Source organism: Streptopelia decaocto (genome assembly GCF_964273445.1).
Source record: "Streptopelia decaocto genome assembly, chromosome: 11".
NCBI lineage: Eukaryota > Metazoa > Chordata > Aves > Columbiformes > Columbidae > Streptopelia > Streptopelia decaocto.
The window spans coordinates 10,630,350-10,649,167 of record NC_138666.1 but is presented as its reverse complement, the minus strand read 5'-3'; the positions used below and the strand labels follow the sequence as shown (position 1 = coordinate 10,649,167).

At 39.6% G+C, this 18,818-nt stretch overlaps 1 protein-coding gene across 3 annotated transcripts in view; it reads left to right on the top strand.

Annotated features, from left to right (window-relative positions):
- Nucleotides 1-18,818, top strand: part of CBFB (core-binding factor subunit beta) — a 40,946-nt gene that overhangs the window by 9,311 nt on the left and 12,817 nt on the right. The window contains exons 4-5 of one of the 3 annotated variants that reach the window (XM_082063201.1): nt 13,577-13,693; nt 17,292-17,387. In XM_082063201.1, the coding sequence (XP_081919327.1) occupies nt 13,577-13,693; nt 17,292-17,387 (213 nt within the window). Of the gene's footprint in view, nt 1-13,576; nt 13,694-17,291; nt 17,419-18,818 lie in introns of all 3 variants that reach the window. The other 2 variants (XM_082063202.1, XM_082063203.1) reach the window with 2 other exon arrangements.

The following is an 18,818-nucleotide window of genomic DNA, read 5'->3' as shown; positions in this document are numbered from 1 at the left end:
ATTGTCGCTGTCTAAAATGTTCTAGCAGTTAGCAGTTCCTTTGATGTGTTCCCTGCAATCCACTGAGTTTCTGGACAAAAAGAATGTGAGTTTAATTTTTTTTCCAGATCAGTAGAAAAGGATGTCTGATGTTTGGGATTTAGGGAAAAAAAAATGTATGCTAGAGCTGTCATATTAAAGATCATATTGAGGTGTGCTACCACATAGGGCAAATCATCTCGACCATGAGATGCATGTGGTCTTAACAGTTATTAAGACATTATCTGTTTTATTTGTCTTTAGTAATTTAATGCTCCTTCAAGTTATTGTGAAGGTCTCTGTTTAAAGCGCAGCAGGAGATGATGCTACAGCCATGAAGAGATGGGCATCACTGAACGGATATTCACGGCGTTGTTTGGGTGTTGTGGAGTCACATGGGAATGTAAGGTCTGACTTGGTTAGAAAACTAGCAAAAGTCAACCCCTGGAGTGGTAGCATGCATGATCTTTGTGGATCTTCTCTTGGTGCATGAGGGCATCTGTCCTGCTCATAAATTCTCTTGCAGAGCAGTCTTGTTACTTACAGATCTGAACTCGAGCTGAGGTTCATGGTGTAGCTCTGTACAGTCTTTGATTTTTTATTTTTATTTTTTTTTTTAAGCTAGTTCCTTAATGCACTGGTGGGGTAGGATAAGAATATTTTGGGGTCAGAATTTCATCCTCTTTATCTACTGTTCTCTCCCTTTGTGCTGGTAGAATGATACAGAATTCCTCTTCCCGTGTAGTTTCAGCTTACCTCAGGAGTGTGGAGCAGGGAAGATGGGACTGGTGCCTGCCCTCAGAGCTGGTGCTTTTCCTTTCATCCTCCTACTTGGGTCTACTTGATGGCCCCACAACCCAGCACGTTGTAACTGGGAGAGATTCTCCTGTGAAGAGCAGCTGGTGGTCAGTGAGGGCACGTCAGCTGCCGAAATGTCCCTGTGCCTCGGCCCTTTGAGGTGCTGTTGCGTGTGTCAGCCAAGGGAAGTGGTGTTGCCCTGATGAAGCTCGCATCACTGGCATTCTTTTTTGTCTTTCTCAGGCTTTTTCTATAAGCTTTGAAAAAGAAAGTCAGCATGTGATTATTCTGGCAGCAGATAAATGGGTTTGGTGGTATATCCAGGTTGTACCCAGCCTGGCTAAACATCTTAATTTTTTTCTTGGAGCTGCATGGTGGGAGTCCTGCAAAGGCTTGGTGAATGAGAAGAATCCACTTTCCTGGATTGTGCCCTTGATTGTTTTTCATCTAGAATCACCTATGTGGTTTGAGCAAAAGATTAGTTTCCTGTAGGTGCTTTTGAGTCTAGATTTTATGGTTGTGTTTGTCCTTAAGGGTCTTTCATTTAGCAGAGACAGCTCAGTTACTTTTTTTTCTTCCAGATATGTAATTTCTTAATGCTCCTATACCATGTTGCTTTAGAGGAGAGTGAAACTTGTTATTCGTTATGACCTGCTGTTGCATAGAGGAGAGGTGTTTAATTGAATGAAACTTCATTTGAAGCCAAGTGGTCACAGTATATCTTTGCTTATTCGCTTTCCCTCAAAATGGGGAGAGGCCTCTATGCGCCCAGTTTACACACTGTCAACAATTGAGAACTTGGGTTTTGGGAGCTGATAGCTTGTTAGGTACATGTTGTCCTGTGCTGGCAAGCAGCCCCTGGCTGAGATTTGGACAGTTGTTGCTGAAGAGTGATTTATCGAAGGGTGCCCTCTGCCACCAGAGCATGAGTCACACCAGGATCTCTCATGTGACAAGCACTCACAGCCTTTTCCCTGTGATCCTTTCACTCCCCCCATCCTCCACATACCTTTGTTGCTGCCCGCAGCCTTGTCCATGTGTTACTGTATGCGCAGCGATGATGCCATTTTGAAAAATGCTCGTGAACGGCTGGGCCGTTTGCCTTCGTATCAACCCTTTCCATAGGTCCTAAGTACTTAGTGTCTGCCATCAGTAAACCTGCTTTTGATTCACTTTTATTACCTGAAAGAAGCAGTTATTCAGTCATATTTTACATATTACCTTGAACTTTTTCCAGTGGTCTAAACGCATGTGCTGGGGTTGTATATTCAAGACTTCAAATTTACTCATACCATTGTCCTAAAGTTTCCCAGAAGAGGAACAAAACCAGAGTTAGCGAGCTAAATTTTGCTTTTGGGAGCCAGCTGTCTATAAGTACAGAGGAGTGCTGTGTGAATGAAAGGAGTACTTGAGATTGCTGCAGCATAGATACTGGAAGAAATCCAGACATTGTTGAATCTTATTGTTTGCATATCAGCCTCCACTTACTGAACAAAGTTGCTAACATTATGCTTCTCTGCTCTTCTTATAAATTAATGAGAAAAGTAAGAGCATTACTGTTGGGGGATGTCTGTTTCTTTGTAAAAAAAAAAAAAAATCACTTAATACTTAATATTTTAAAAAAAATTAGAATTCAATAAGATGATGAAACATTTGCTGCAAGAAACTAATTTTTTTCTGGAAGTCACTGAAATATTTCTTCAAGCTGTATTGTCCAAAGTACAAGTAATGAAATGAGCTAATTAGCTTGCATAATTTCATATTTGATCTTTAACAAGTTGGCCTGGTGAAATGTGTAGTGTGACAATAATATAGAAAGAAAGAAAAAAAAATAATCTTGCACAAGACTGCTATTCCAAGAACATGGGTGCTAATGAAAGGATCATTTTCGGGGGAGTAGCTGATGCTGCAAATGTCAGAGCAGAAAGTCTATATATTTTCTGTAACAGTAATATTTGGACTTGTATACAGAATCCACATTGCAGCTACTTGAGCAGTCTGTGTAGAATTTCTGCCTTCTTTCTGTATTTAAGATACTTTACTTAAACAGTTGCAGGCAGCAGCTTTATGTTGTGGGACCTCTGGGTATGCAACTTGTTTTATTTGTTCATTTCAGTATAAATATAGAGGATGCCCTATGGAAGGTGAGAGAGTTCTTAAACCTTACAGGTCATTAAATTTTAATTTTCTATTGAAATATAGTGACCAAGGACAAAGTGTTGTCGGATATTTCACATAGTTTTAAAATATGAAATCTGGGGAAGCAGCAATGGAAGACTTGATGGAGGCTCTTATGTCCTGATGAGATGTCTTGATGGCAGTTGAGGAGTAGCCAGCATTGTTTGACAAAACAGATCAGAGGTGACAAGAAGACATTTTTAACAACTTTTTGGCCAATGTATTCCTTTAAAAAAAACCCCAAAACCAAACAATCAAAGCAACCAACCAAACAAAAAACAAACAAAACAAAAAACATAAAACCAGAACAACAACAATAACAAAATAGATTAAAGAAAGGGAACAGCTTACATTATTCAGTAGAGCTGATACTGGGCTTTTTCTTTTTGGAAAACTAATACAAGCCTGAAGAGTGCTTAATAATAGGGAAACTAAGGCAGGGAGGCATCTAGACCAAATAAAACAACTGTAGTAGTGTGTTTCTCTCATGCTACGAAGGAGCATTTGGGGATTTCTTTATAAGCTTGCATGCTTCTCTGATATATTGATTTATTTAATATATTGAGGGCAAGCATTTTCCCTCGGATAGAGGGGCAGTGGGCAATCGTCTCATGTTCAGATGCTCCAACTACAGAGTCAGAGTACAGGACCCTGCAATGGGATTGCACAACCTGGTAGCCTGGTGGGTTTTCATCACAGAAAATTACCAGGACCTTAGTTACAGCAAACCAGAAAGGCCCTGTTTCTAAATCACTTCACAGGGTCTTACCACAGACTGTTCATGACACATACAGGATGGTACTTTCCTGACAAAGCATTCAGAGAAGCAGTATGATTTATTTTTTTTTTTTTCCTTAAGCTCTATTCTGATACCTGGAACTTGAGAATCATGTCAGCTATAAATTTTTTGAACTTCAAGAAAACAGATCAGTAAGTGGTTTATAGGAAATAAAAATTAATAATGCATAAGACTTTAAATGTTTGCTTCTCCCACCGATCGTACAGTTTTGGTTCTCTTTTGCTAGGACAATTCTTGTTGCATTTTGGCTGACCCAAGCTATATTAATATTGTTCACTATTTTTATAACTATAGTTAGATAGATATAGATATAGATATCTTTCTCCCCACCGGGATTTTGCTGTTTGGAGAACTCTCTTAAACTTGTGTCTGAAAGTGCTAATTACTCTGTTCAAGAAAATTCACAGCCTTTGCTGATGATGTTTCTCTGCAGAAGCTGATAGTTTTCTGCAGAATAATTATGACACCGTGGAATTTTACTGGGGGTTGAAAGCCAAGTAGTTGTTACGGTATGCAAAAGACAAAAACTTACTAACTTGCATTATTTTAAGGCTTGGTGCAGTACTGTTTGTTGAATAAATGTTAATGCAGTTTTTCCAGACTTGAATCCTGCTTAAGGGGAAAGGGTGAGGCTGTCAAAGTGCTCAAGAATATAATAAAAGCCAGAGGGCAAAAGAGGCAACTTTTCGTGCCCCTCTCCTGCTTGGGTCAGTTCCTGGATCATTGTTATTAGTTGCTTGTCCATGTTGTCAGAATTGAGTACCTTCTAGTTAAGTGTACTTGCATTACACAGTCCAAATATTCAGTTAAAAAATACAGGTTTAATGGGCTATTTATTTGCCCACAGGTAGTGTGGTGTGTAAACGATGTGTTTTAGATAAATCTCTCTAACCCTCTGTCGGAGTTTCTAGTTGTAGCTGCTTTTTGCTTTGCTACTTTCTGAAAGCTTGAAAAGAATTAATTTCCCAACCAATTTTGAAATTTCCGTCTGGAAAGTATATTCTGTCAACGTGGCAGAAAACAGCGCGTGTCCCTGTTAGTTAACCGGTTTTGTGAGCGTAAGCGTTTGTCCGTTTGACTGCTTGCATACTTGCAGCAGTCTCCTAGCAGTATTTTGCTGCAGAAACATTATTCTTTTCAAATGCTGTGAGAAAAATTGTGTCTTTTTTAATGCATGCGTGTTTTGGGAGAGTACATTTAAAATCCAGCCATTTTTCTCACATAGAATCTAGTGGTAAGGACGTACAGATAAGAGACCTTGTAAAATTTCACAGGGGAAAACCTCAGCATGTGTTGGCCTTTCAGGTTATCTTTATATGTTGCTTATTGCATTTTTGTTGATTCTCAGTTCCATCTATGATGTTGATTTTTGTCTTTTTGAAGGCAGATGGGGTGAATCCAAGCATGAGACACGTTTCATGTTGGGAGGCATGAGACTTTTTTGTAGTGACACTGCAAAACCAAGAAGCCACCTACTTTTTGCTTTGTGTTAGGGGTTTCTTGGGGTTTTTGGTCAAATGTAACGTATGTTTCCCGCTCAGTCCAGCAGTTGCAATATTTTGGAACTGTGTATGTAGACTTATTTGTTATTAAATTATGAGTATATTTTCTGTGCAGCAACATTTTAGTTATTTTTCTTGATTAACTTCTAAACATAAGTACTGACCAATGATTGTAATCCAGGAGTTAAATGCTGTAGTCTCCACAGCATTTGTTCTGACATCCTTAATGCTTCATATTTGCTCTTAGTTATCAACTTGTATTTTAGCTAAGTAGAGTAGTAACCTGCATAATTTAATGAACCATTGATCTGCTTTGGAAAAGGAATCATGATTATGCATTTGAGTTAACTAGGCAGAAAAAAACTCCAACAACCAGCCACCCCAAAAACCCATTAAAATGTCACATTTTCTCAAAGTGACTTGTAAATTCTGTCTCTCTTGCAAAGTGAGGAAGATTTTTTTTTTCTGCCGTTCTTTTTTGAAGTTTGAGAATCCAAACCAAAAGGCATTGCTGAAGTATTTCAGTAATACAGAAAGTGTGTAGAGAGAGGGTTTGTCACAGCTCTGGTACTACTCACAAAACGTGAGTCCATACATGGATTTATTTTCTACATAGAATTGTAAAAGTGGATTGTGCTGCATCTGAATTTTACCTAGATGAGCAGTTTCTGAAACTTTAGTTTTATTTCTAATATAACCAGGTGATTTATATAAGCATACTCAAAAACTGGCTGCAGTACATAATACCAGACCATCAGGTTTTGCTGTGAAGCTGAATATTGTAGCCTTTTCTGAGACTGTTTTCCAGTTGTGAATTGGAGTGCATTTTTTCTTGAGGGAATGCACCAAGGGAATGCTCTCATTTGTTACCAAACACCTGCTATAACTAGAGAGCTAAAATAGATTTTTGTAGTGTTGGTGTTCTTGAATGGAACTTAGGGCACAAGTTGTTTGAGGTTATTTTTTTTCATTCTTCACCCCTTGACTGTGAAATGCCTTAAGCTAATATTTCAAGCTGTATCTTGAATCACTTGTGACATCAGCATGTATATGGACATGTATAAATTTATAGGTTTCTGGGAGGGGGAGGGTGGGAAGAATGCACTTAAGAGTATAAAACTTGTATTAGAAAAAATTGTATTCCTCTGGCTCCTGAATCTGACAGATACAATATTTTGATAAAAGACTAAATTAAGAATCCTTCTGAGAAATTAAATCAGTTGCCACTTTTCTAATACACTGTAAGGTTTAAGTTTATCTTAATAAGCTCCAGTACACAAAAGCAGAATGAACAAGGGATATATTGCTTTAAAGGGTGAAAACACAAGGCCTTAAAATCTTCAACAATTTTTACCTACTTCTGTACAATGACCGCCTGTGAATAATAGTTAAATTAGTTAGCTCTGGGCTCAGCTATTTTTACTTGTTGCTATTAAAATTCTAATACAGGCTGTTAGCAATTCATGGGCTGTTTTGTATTTCACCAGATTCTTGTCTTCAATATGTTTTGTTCCTCACAGTTGGTGAGTATGTATTTCCACTGTTTTTTGTGATCTGAAAACATCGTAGTATGAAAGACCGCATTTACAACTTTTATTTTCTTTCTTTTTTTCTCCTGAGTGTAACTGTCTAGATTGAGACTCTTAGCAAGCATACTCTTGGTTTTATATTTCTGTTTTTGCTTGAGGAATCGACCTTTGTCATAGCTGATGAAACAGAGTAACCCTGTTTCATTCTGAATGTTAAACTTTCCAGAAATTCTTGATGTCTGTAAAAAGTTGTGCCTGGGTTGTTGGTTTTTTGGTTTATTTGTGTTTGGTTTTTGGGTGGGTGTTATGGCATGTGTAGGTAACGCAGAGGAAAGAGGAAAAACTAACAAGTTGAAATGGGCTTTTTCATGCACTACAATAGGCCTGGTCATTCCTGATGTTGCCCAGCCTCTTATCAAATTATTTACATAGTCTAAAGTTGCAAGTGACATGTCTTTGTGCGATCACGGGAAGGGAGAGCTGTAGGAGGAGATCCTGGGCAGGGAAATATGGGGTCCCAGCAGCTCCCCCTTGGCAGCTGATGGTGCACCAGCGAGGGCCCTTTGTCGGTGGTGGGACACAGTGGTGACACCGGTGCCACCCGTGAGAAACTTAGAGCTGTGCTCATCTTGAAAGCCACAGTTTGGTCATCCACGTACAACTGTTCAGGAAAGACTTTTGTTTTGCCAGGAAGTATCACTTCCTTTGCATTTTTTTCTTTTCACAAAATAGTGTTGGGTTTGAATTTTAACAAAACCTCATTTTCATACAGTGGAAGCTGTTTCAATATGTAGCTTTCCAAATAACTTTGAAAACATTTTCTTTTTGTGTTTAAAGGAAGAAGAATGCTTTGAGGCATGAGACAGAAGGATTGATGTAAATTTGTTGGATTTTTGAGCTCTTACAGTTTGTAATGATGTCTGTTGTTCTAAGATTAAAAACACTAAAAACTGTTTCACTCACAGTGACTTTCTAAATGGGATTCTTTTTATCTAGTTCTATTTACTGTTTCATTCCCAGGTAAAACTTTGTTACAACGGTTTTGTTTCAGAGTTGAACCGACGAAGTCTGATAAGTGCTGTAATCTCTGTCTGTCACTTGGGTATTTTTCATTAGTTTATTTTAAACTAAGTGATCAGTATCTGAAAGTGTAGCCTGAAGCCTTGTATGGAGTTGTCAGCTTTTGCTGTAACTTCAGTTGTTGTTACGCTGATGAAGGTACTATCCTGTTTTGCTCCCCAAATGACTGAGGATTTTAGTGTTACAAATTCTGTTGCAAAGTTTTAGAAAAGCTTTTTTTTTTTCTTTTTCCTTTTTTCTTTATTTGTCTTTCGTAAATTGCTTCTCTTTTTGAAACCAAGGCTAGTAACCCTTGTCTGATTATGATATGCAAGTGAGAGCCCTGTTATCTGGGGAGAAGCTGAAATGATGTTAGCTTGAACCAATTCAACATCTTTCATACTTGCAGAAAGAGTTTGCAGCTCTTTCTTTCTTGGTGAAGTCACTGAGTGGATTGCTGCTGAAATATTTTAAGTGGGGTATGATTCAGGGGAAGGTGGGATGAAAACTGGGACGTATGTAGTTGGCTCAGCGGGGAGAAAGGCAGCTCGTGCGAGTAGTTATGAATGGGCAGATGTGTGTGTGATGAGGCAGACGGTGAGTCAGAGCTGAGCCTCTTCTGAAAGAACGTGTTTTGCTCCAGTCTGCTGGGAAAATGAAAAGAGAAGGGAGGGGACAGCACCAGTTCACTGGGGACTGGTGTTTCCCAGGGAGGGGTGAAGTTGGTCCCAGTGGTTTTGGTGCCTGTTGTCAGCGTTCAGATTTATTAGTCGGTGGGTGGTGAGAACTGTGTGCAATCTCTGGGGGAGGAAGCGGCTTGGTTGCTTTAGGAGAAGGAACATTTTCTGTAACTGCAGGATATGTGGATGGAGCGTACAGATAGCATATCTCTAGCACATCAGTTAAATACCTTGGTGTTGTGAGATAAGGGTTTACTAGAAAACTAAAATAGGATGTGAAACTGAGGGTTTGAGTCTTGTGCTCAAGTAACACAGCTTTTTTTAAAGTAATTGAGAATTGTCCACTGTCTGCTTCACTATATTAAAATCCAGTTTGGTTTTTAAAATGTGAAGGAGTGGTGTTACAGTAGACAAACCCCTTCCTGTTTCTAACAACAACGCTAACTCCCAGTTAGTTGGAGTTGGAGGAGAGCGTTGCTTGTTAAAATGCAGATGAAAAGGAGTAACAGATAGTTGAAAGAGCATGAAAAGAAAGGTGGGATACAGTGCATAGTGAAGGTCTGGCACAGAGGCCTTTGAGATCTGGTAGGCTGAGGAAGCACAAACGCAGCGCAACTACTTGTGCAGCCCCTTCAAGTTTGTGTGTATTTATAGTGCTGTTCATGCTCCATCCAGATAATGTGCCAGGACAAGAGTGTCTGCTTTTGCTGGTTGTTCAGTCAGCAAGCAGAATATTTGTTCTAACACAAAAAGCTTGTTTCCAATGTAAAAGTAACATGTGTGCATTTCCTGTTTAAAAAAATCTAATGCTATTTTGATTTGTAGTAGGAGTTTGAAAGGGAATATGTAGTTTGAAGTGAAATTAAACTTTTTTTGCTAACAGCCACCTGAACAAATTTCGGCTTGTCTAAGATAGTAAAAATTGCAGATGTCAGGATATGACAGTTTACCTAGGTTTCAGAATCTAACAAACTAATCAGCTTTGGCTGAGCCGGTGTGTGGAAAATGAGGGTGCACAATGAGGGAGAACTTAGTTACACAAATATTGAAGGAGGAGAATAAGTATTATTATACATCTGTCTACTGTTGCTGTGAGAAAAAACATGCTTCATTTGGTTTATTGGGTGGACTGTGCTGTGAAAGGAGGCAGCTTGTATAGCCCTATGCTGGGATTTCTCTGTGTAGCATTAAATTCTTCCACTGAATATGAAACTAGTAATTGCCTGACTTCCAACCTCCTCTTCTTCCTGCCACTCTCTAGTGCTTTTCACCCGAGTGTCCTGAGTTTTACAAGACTCACTTCCAGATATTATTATGAAAAGCACCTGGGGGTGAGGGCAGGACTTATAATTTTAGATAAATGCCATTAGCAACAAAACCTTGAAGTAGTTATTCTAACAGAGACATCCTTTTATCTACTTTTAATCAAACTGTACAGCTCAGTGATATTAAGGGGGGAAGCTGGGGGTCTTTATAGAGATAATGTGGTTTGTGCCTTTGCTGCATTACTGTGACTGTCCTAAGGCAAATTTCAGAATAGAGAATTCTGAAAGTTTTTAAAAGACAACTTTGTGCTGGATTTTGAGGTGCCGTAACAGATCATGTGCTCATAGACAAGAGTGGTAATTTATTAATAATTCCGTTAAGTTTGGAAATTGAAAGGGAACCAGCATGGCTTTATCTGAAAAGAAGGAAATATGTGGTTAAACGGTTTTGGCTACAGTCTTAGGTGTTTTCTATTTTCCAGAAAGAGGAGGGGGGAGAAAGGGATCTAAATTATTTTCTCTAAAATAAAGGAAAAAGCACCAGTATGCTTTATTGTCTGTTTTAATGAGAGAAAAGTTCCTGCATAAACACCTGTTGTTTCAAAATGAATTATACTAAATTTGAATTATTATTATATAGTGACTTCAAAACTCAATTATCTTGCGAAGGAATCCATCCTCTCAGGGGTGAAAAATGCTTGTTATCTGAGTTGTGAAGACCTAGAGAATCCAGTGGTGTAAGACTTTAAGGGCTCTGATTCGGGAGCGAAGGCAGAGTGCTTTATCTGGAAAGGTCGGGCTGCATGCCAGCGGTTCACAGCCTGCTTTGGCAGCGTGCTTAGGGCAGATAGGAGCTGTCAGGAATCACATCAGCTCTGTCAGCTTGTTTCCCTTTTCCCCTTTGACTTCTGAAGGCTTTCACAGAACTTCCAGGACTGCTCAGGCTCCCAGGTGATGTGTTTTTTGTGTTTGAAGAGCTGAGCCCCTTGGCAGCTGCATCTGGGCTACCTCCTGCTTGCACTGGGCTATGAAAGCTGCACATGATGCACCAGCAGCTGTGGTGACCAAGGCAACTGAATGGGCAACAAGGCAGCTGGTGGCATCTAATATTCATGGTCAAAGAAACAAAAAAATACTCTCATTCTGGACAACATTTAGAGCTAGATTTTGTCATCTGTGGGAAATCCTGTGTCACTTGATTTCCCAGGCTTTTGTTGTGGGCCAGAAGGATAGGGGAGGCTAGTGAAGGGTAAACCCTAAATGAATGTCAGCAAAATGCTTGTTTGCTTCTGTAAAAAGTAACAAGCATTAGAGTACAGACTGCTTTGTCTGTACAGACCCATGGTTAGGTTATGCTGCTGTTTTTTCCCTTTGCTTTTGAATTACTCTGCATTCTTAGAATGACTTGATTCCAATAGCCTCCTTACCCATCTTTCACTTCAAAACTAATTAAATATATCCACTAAACTGATGATGCATACTTCATTTGTTTCTTGTGAGATGAATGACTGAAGACTGTGCTGAAAGAGAGTAATGTTGTATGTAGCGTGTTTGAAATGCTTGATCTTGAAATGAGGGCCGTGGGAGGTGGTTTCCTGGTAGTCCACATCTTACTCATGCTGGTTCTGGCGCCTCTGCTCGCAAAGGCTGTCGGACAGTAGATCTGCACCCAGCATCGTGTGCTGTCATCACGGAAGACATAGGTGTGATGACTTGCATAGCTATTCTGTGAATACAGGGACAGAAAAATGTTCTGTGTTCCTCCTAGTGCAGACTCTGCAGTAGGAGAGCTGGTAGGAAGAGGATATGCTTGAACTAAGCTTTATTTCTTCATTATTGAGCTGCTGCATATTGTGCTGATTAAAACTAGACCATGTCCCTTCATACTGAAGTGTGATAAATTGTAAAAATCAAGTTCAGAGATCAAATGTGTATTTTCTCTGGCGAAGTTTGGAGAAGAGGAGACTGAGGGGTGACCTTATTAATGTTTATAAATATATAAAGGGTGAGTGCCATGAGGATGGAGCCAGGCTCTTCTTGGTGGCAAACAATGATAGGACAAGGGGTAATGGGATCAAGCTGGAACACAAGAAGTTCCACCTAAATTTGAGAAAAAATTTCTTCTCAGTAAGGGTGCCAGAGCACTGGACCAGGCTGCCCAGGGAGGTTGTGGAGTCTCCTTCTCTGGAGACATTCAAAACCCGCCTGGACATGTTCCTGTGTGACCTCACCTAGGCGTCCTGCTCCAGCAGGGGGATTGGACTAGATGATCTTTGAGGTCCCTTCCAATCCCAAACATAGTGTGATACTGTGAATAACATTTAGTTTAATATTATTTGTTCCCCCCTCTTCTACTCTACTCAGGGATTACCTTTTGAGTTGTTCAGTGCTTATTTTTACCAAGACAGCCTTTGCATCAGGAAGGCTGACCTTCCTTCTGCACCTCTCTCTGCTTTTCCTTTTTCTGCTCAAGTGACCCTACAGCTGGTGAGCGCGGAGCTGAGCAGGAGGGCACAGTCAGACTGCTTGGACACATGTTGTAGTGCTAAATAGCAATGATACTTCGATGAGGATTTGCCAGAGGATGAATTTAGAGCTATTAAAGAAGATGCTGTGTGAAAATTCCCCTACTTAGCTGGGCCACCCTGAAGACCAAAAAAGACTCAATAAGATTTTGAATGTCTAGACAGCATTTAAATCTGAAGTGAGTGCAGGCCCATGTGCATGGTTTGCTTCTTTGACAATTCAACATAGACAAATTTCTGTTCCATGAGGGGTTTGATTTGCAAGTAAGCTGAAATAACTACTGAAAGTTGATTTATTTCTTTTTTTTTCCCCACAATTTAGGTAATTTTGCTATGTGTGTGGTGGTTTGTTTTTTGTGGGTGGTTGTTTTGTTTTTTCTTTAGGCTGATGTCATTACATACAGGGTGTCCAACTCATTTAGTGTTGCATTTGCTTCTTTTTAAATTTCCTCTGTGGAGATTAATCTCTGGTCTTTAGAAGGGGAAATACTTCTGCTCTAAATCACTGTATCATCTACCATTATCTAGATGTAGGGCCTTACGCTCCTGCATTATTCCTTGCTGCAGTTCAAGGCACTCTGCATGTTGATGCTGTAGATGGGTTTTGATCATCTGGTGTTGCTTCTTTTGAAGAGCCTTTCACAAATGCTAGAATAGACACAGGAAGGCTTTCTTATTTTTAGCATGGCGCATATATAGTATATTTTAGTAAACGCTCTGACTAGTTTGTAAATTTGAGGAGGACTGAAACTGGTGATCGTTCTTTGAAAGAGCTCACGTATTGGGGCAAAACATGGTGCTGCTTGGGAGTAGGAGAGTGTGTTTGTTTAACTACTTGAATGCGCTGTGAAGGATCTTCCCTGCCTGGCAGCATGCCACTTTCCTTGTGACACAAAGGTAAGCTGACAAGAAAAACAGCTACTTTAACTGAAAGCAGTAGCAGAGTTCTAACCAAATCCTGGTGCATGCCACTTTATAAAATGAGAACACAGCTTAAATTTATTCCATCCAGTACAGGAGGCAAAAGTTACAGCACTCACTTGATTAAAATGAGTTCTTGGAAAGGAGGCAGGAGAAGCTGTGAAGTGGCGTCTCATGTTACCAGCTGGTTTGGATGTTCTTCTAAGAATACATATGGGAGCTTCCTGCTTCAGTATTTTCATCATGCAGGCATGTGTGTAAATGCTTTCAAATTCATAACACGTGTTTTGCTTTTCTTTCAGGTGTACTTGAAGGCACCAATGATTCTCAATGGTGTCTGTGTAATCTGGAAAGGCTGGATAGATCTACAGAGACTGGATGGTATGGGCTGCCTGGAATTTGATGAAGAGAGAGCCCAGGTAAGAACTGATTGATTTGTTTCTGTTCAAGAGCTGGAAGTATTCAAATCAAATTTTATGTGGCAACATGTATAGTTGCAAGCTCTGTGGTGCCTTGCCTCTCCCTAACTTAAGAAACCAAATTGCACATTAATGAGATAGTGTTATTGTGATTGTGTTCTCGATTAAATATAAATACTTTGTATCAAAACAGTGTCTTTGAGATAGTGACAGCCCTGCATGATTGCTCCAGGATGCCTAGGGGAGGGTGTGCTATGCTGAGAACAGTCCTGCCACCTTTTGTTAATCCGTCAGAAGAGCCACAGAACCAGGCTTTTACTTGAATGCTCCTGTTGGCTGTGGCATTCGCTGCTTCCAGAGCTGGGTGTCCGTGTTTGAGGTAGCGCAGTTCCTGTTGCAACAGGGTTTTCTCTGGAAAGAGAGGAACTGCTGTACACCCTTTTGAGATATGTGTGCACTCACAGGTGTGTAATTTGTTTTCAGTTTGTGCTTCTCGGTGATTACGAGGTCATTATTTATCTTATTTGCTACAGTCGTAGTACCTAAGAGTTACCAGTATTGCAAGGCACTTACACAGACACAGAGAAGTAGCTGCACCCTCATGCTGCATTGTGTCCTTTGTATATGTGTGTACCAGCACTGTAAGTGTTTGGGCAATCTCTTACATTCTTCAGTTTCCTTTTTCCTGCATCTGTCATTTTGCTTCCTTTTTTAGAACTGTTTTAATATTGCTGGTGACAATGGACCTAACTACTGACTTGGATCCCAAAATAACACTGATGTCAGAACAGGTCTAAGTGCCTCATACTGTGCAGTGTAGTGTCTGTGGTACCCACTGGCTTTTTTTAATGAGAGGTCTTATTGGCGTGCATGCCCTCCCTCCCCCATATGCACCCTTCACTCCCATTTTCTGGGAGGCTTGCCTTACACAAATGTAATCATCTTGCACTTTCCTGCCTCTTACCACTCCTTACTAATTAACACTGGGATCAAATACAATTTTTCTTTGCTGCTGCACTTTAGAAATTATACTATCCTTCATCAGGTCAAAAAACATTTTAGGAAGAAAACCCACATGCACAACAATAAAGTACTTCAATTGTAACTTTCAAGCTAGCGTTCTTTCTATTTAATTCACAGCATATTAATGTCTTTTTACTAAGCAGTCTTTTTTGTTACTGGAGGCCCCAGTTCAGCTGCTTGCTCAGACTTCAGTGGACTAACAAAAAGTTCTATGTACATGCTTGAATATCCTCCCCATTTGGGGCTGAAATATCCCTGGATTTTATATTTGAGTGTCCTTAAAAGACCGTTTGTGTCTTCAGTGCTTTTGTGCCTCTTCTGTGACAGCATGCTCCTGCTCTGCAGATTCAGTAGTTAGAAAAGGGTTTTCTCACAAAGTGTTTTCCTACCAGGTGCTGATTTGGGGGTACATGTACGGGTGTGTGTAAGCTGCTTCCTTTTTCTATGTTGAGGGGTTCATTTTGTTCTGTTCTCATGTTGGTATAGCTCATATTTTGCTCATTCTTCTATTTCTTGCTAGATTCATACCAGGAGAATTTTTACTGATTAAAGCTAAGATGGATAAACAGTTTGGTTTCATAGAGCCAAATTTGCTAGGCTATAATTACTAGATTCAGGTGACATTTGAAAAAAGGTTTTTAAACTCTTGTACAAGATCCTGAGACATTAATTTCTGTTATAACGCATCACCAAGTGTAGAGCACTTTTTTTAACTTAAATATATTTTGATGCTACTTTTCCCCTCTCTCAGACATGAGCAAGGCAGTGTTTCAGCTGTCAACGTCTTTCATTCTGGATGTCAACATACTGATTCTTCTACGAATTTCTAATTTTGTGGGGGGGTTTTTGTTTTGTTTTGTTTGGTTTGGTTGGTTTGGTTTTGTTATGACTATTTCTTTAAAATATTCTGGCTGTAGGTATATGTTAGCTTTTTTTCATTACCACTTTAAATTATGGTAAAAATGCAACAATCTTTTATTAAAAAAAAATCTGCTTTCATTTAAGTCTCTAGAAAAACACAGTAATAAAGATGTATATAGCTTCTGTAAAGTAGAAAGAAGGCAGCTTTTCTGTAGCCATCTGGGAGAAAAGCATATCTGTTTTATCTCTACCCTTCTGCATTATTAAGAACAAACTTAGTTTCCACTGTCTGACCTTGGTTGCTATGCCTTGCATGAACATTAAGATAGCCCCTTTAGGGCCAAATTGTACTTTTGAAAATAGTAGGTAGTGTTAAAATGTTATCTTATTGGCAGCTCTAAACATTGCCTTTCCATGTAGCTTTCTGGGGACCTGCCTGTGCGGAGTTATTGATTGGCAGATGTTTGTATTTAAGTGTGTTAGGCCACCAGGGGCACTTGTTCACATCATTTCACAAAGTAGCTTCAGGGTGCACGATTGTGCCGGTGGCAAAAAAGGCAATTTAACATTCTCTCACAGTAGAGATGCTTTATCTTTAATTAAAGAATGTATGCACTTAATCCCTTGGTATATTAAAATTTAGTTGGGTTCTCAACATGTTTATGTCCTCTAGCAGTCAAGGTTAGGATTTTCTTTTTTTAAATAAAACTATAAACTTGAAAATAACATTGTGGGGGGGAAATAATAAGCAGAATAAGGTGTAATTATAGTTGAGGAGTTATGAGGAGGGAGGGAGAGAGAACCAATACAGTTTATCTCGTACTGTTTTGTGAAACCTCTTTAGGCGTCTCAGTTCTTAACATTTTAAAATTTTGGCAGAGAATGGAGCTATCTGGTTTTCATTCTGAGCAAAATATGTGCTAACATAATTGTAATCCAGTTAATAATATCTTATATATTAATAACACTTTATTTTAAATCTTTTCCAGTATAAAATAGATTCAAAGGGGGTTTTGGAGCATTAATTTATTAAATCTGTTCCTGTGCATAAGCCATTGTTGAAAATAAAAGAAACAATGGGGCTGTTGGAAACCCGCAGGTTTCTTCTGCATTGTATGTGAATGTGTATGAATTAGTGGAGGAATAACTTCTGCTTTGCACTTTCTTATGCATCAAAATTTAAATAATTTAAATGACATATAAGGATTACTGATGCACTTTCAGCAGCTTTTGGTCAAATGAGGGATTGATTTGATTTGTAACTTAGATAATACTCTTTCTAAATGAAAGCGAATTAATTATCATTATTTATATAATGATGCTAGTGAACTCTATCTACACACACCTGTGAATACTGTCTTTGACATGACTTGTATAAGGAGAATAAAATGTATTGCATTGTTCATGTAACATTTGAGAATTCCTAGCTTTTAAAATAGCATCATTTTAAACCGCTTTGGAAAAACAGTTCTCCTTTGCAAATGTGTTTTAGTAGTATCTGCGTTGTAGCTTTGGTTATCCATACTGCAGTGATGAAGGTGAGTGTTATTTCATTAACCTATATCAGCATTTGCTGGGACTCATCTGTTGTCTGGCAGCTCCTGTCGGACACACTTGTCCTTGCTGCCAAGTGACCCCTGGTCTTCAGAAGAAATGTGATCTGGGAGAAAGGCAGGTAACCTTTTGTGTCACTCTGTGTCATCTGCTTTGGTAGCAGGAGGATGCATTGGCACAACAAGCCTTTGAAGAAGCTCGGCGAAGAACTCGTGAGTTCGAGGATAGAGACAGGTCTCATCGGGAGGAAATGGAGGTGAGGGTTTCACAGCTGCTGTCAGTAACTGGTTAGTACTTTCCCAAAACTTTAGATTGTTTCTGTTTATATGTCTGTTTGTGCAATGTTGTGTATTTTCTGTTTGTTGTTTGATGTTGTTATATAAAACTGTTCATTGTTTTTAACTTATAAAATTAATTTCAAGTTTTTGAAGTTTTGATAAGAATTATCAGATTTTATCCTTTTTTCCTTTCTGTAGATGTCTTTTTCTGTGGGTACTTAACCTGTAAGGATACAGTTGTTCACAGAGCTGACATCTGTCTCTCTCAGGATACTCTAATGACAGAGGCAGGGGTCTTGTGACCCATGCATTTCTCACGAACACAGGAAAGGCTTCGGAGGCTGCGGGCACATAATTTTGTAACTCGCTATCCCATGTTGTGGGAAGCCTTACCAGTGAATTTAACCAGATGCCACAGTCTGCTGTCTTGAACGGGGTAGTTTTATTTTCCTTTCACCATTTCTTTTAGCAGTGAGGAGTCTTTTCTCCTCTGTTTCACTGGTGTAGTTCCCCGTCTTGTTCTTTGCTTCTTTAGGGCCCCTCAGTCTTGACTCTTTTTTCTTCTTGATGAGAGCAGAAATTACTGGGATCAAGAAAAGAGGAGCCAGAAGAGGGAATGGAAACCAGCTGCTCGGAGATGTCAGAAAGGCAAGAACTGTAAGAGGACGAGTAACACATAAAGAGAGTTGGCAAGTTGAATCAGGCGGAGAATAGGGAGAAAACAGAAACACTTAGAATTTCTTTCCCTCACTGTTTCCTACTTCCTGCTTCATCAATACAGCCTGACTTTACTATAGTGAAATGTGATCGATCTGCTGCTCCTCAGGTTTTTAGAAAATCTGATTATTGTTATTGCTAAGCTACTTCTGGCATCCTTACTGCTAATTGAGATGATTAGACAGACTTTCTTCGCTTTCAAGTACAACTGGAAGACACTGAGCATGAGAACGAGAGGGGAAAAGGCAGATGCGGAGAATAGTATCTCTGACTTTGAAGGGATGGCTCCTTGCAAACACTGATGTCACCAGGTGAGATGTCAGCTGTAGCAAAGGTAAAATCCTTGCCGTGGAGGCCTCGCTACCCCATGATCCTTGGAGAAACAGCTGGATTACCTGAACCTTTCTCTCTCTGTCACAGCATAGCTGGAACCTGCTTGCAGGTTCAGTTTGAAAGGAAGGCAGAGTTAACTTGAAGCTGTTCTTGAAGGTCTGTGGCAGCCTGCCTTAATTTTAACAACACAATAGGAACTTTAGACCTGGCCGTATGTCCTTGGCCTCAATTTACTTCAAGCTTTTCTTGATTTATTTTCCTTTACTGCATGCTTCTTTCCCCACTCCTACTACTACAGAGAAGCAGCTGTGTCCCTACTGGATGCTGAACGTTAAAAAAGAATGAGGCTTCCTGAGAAC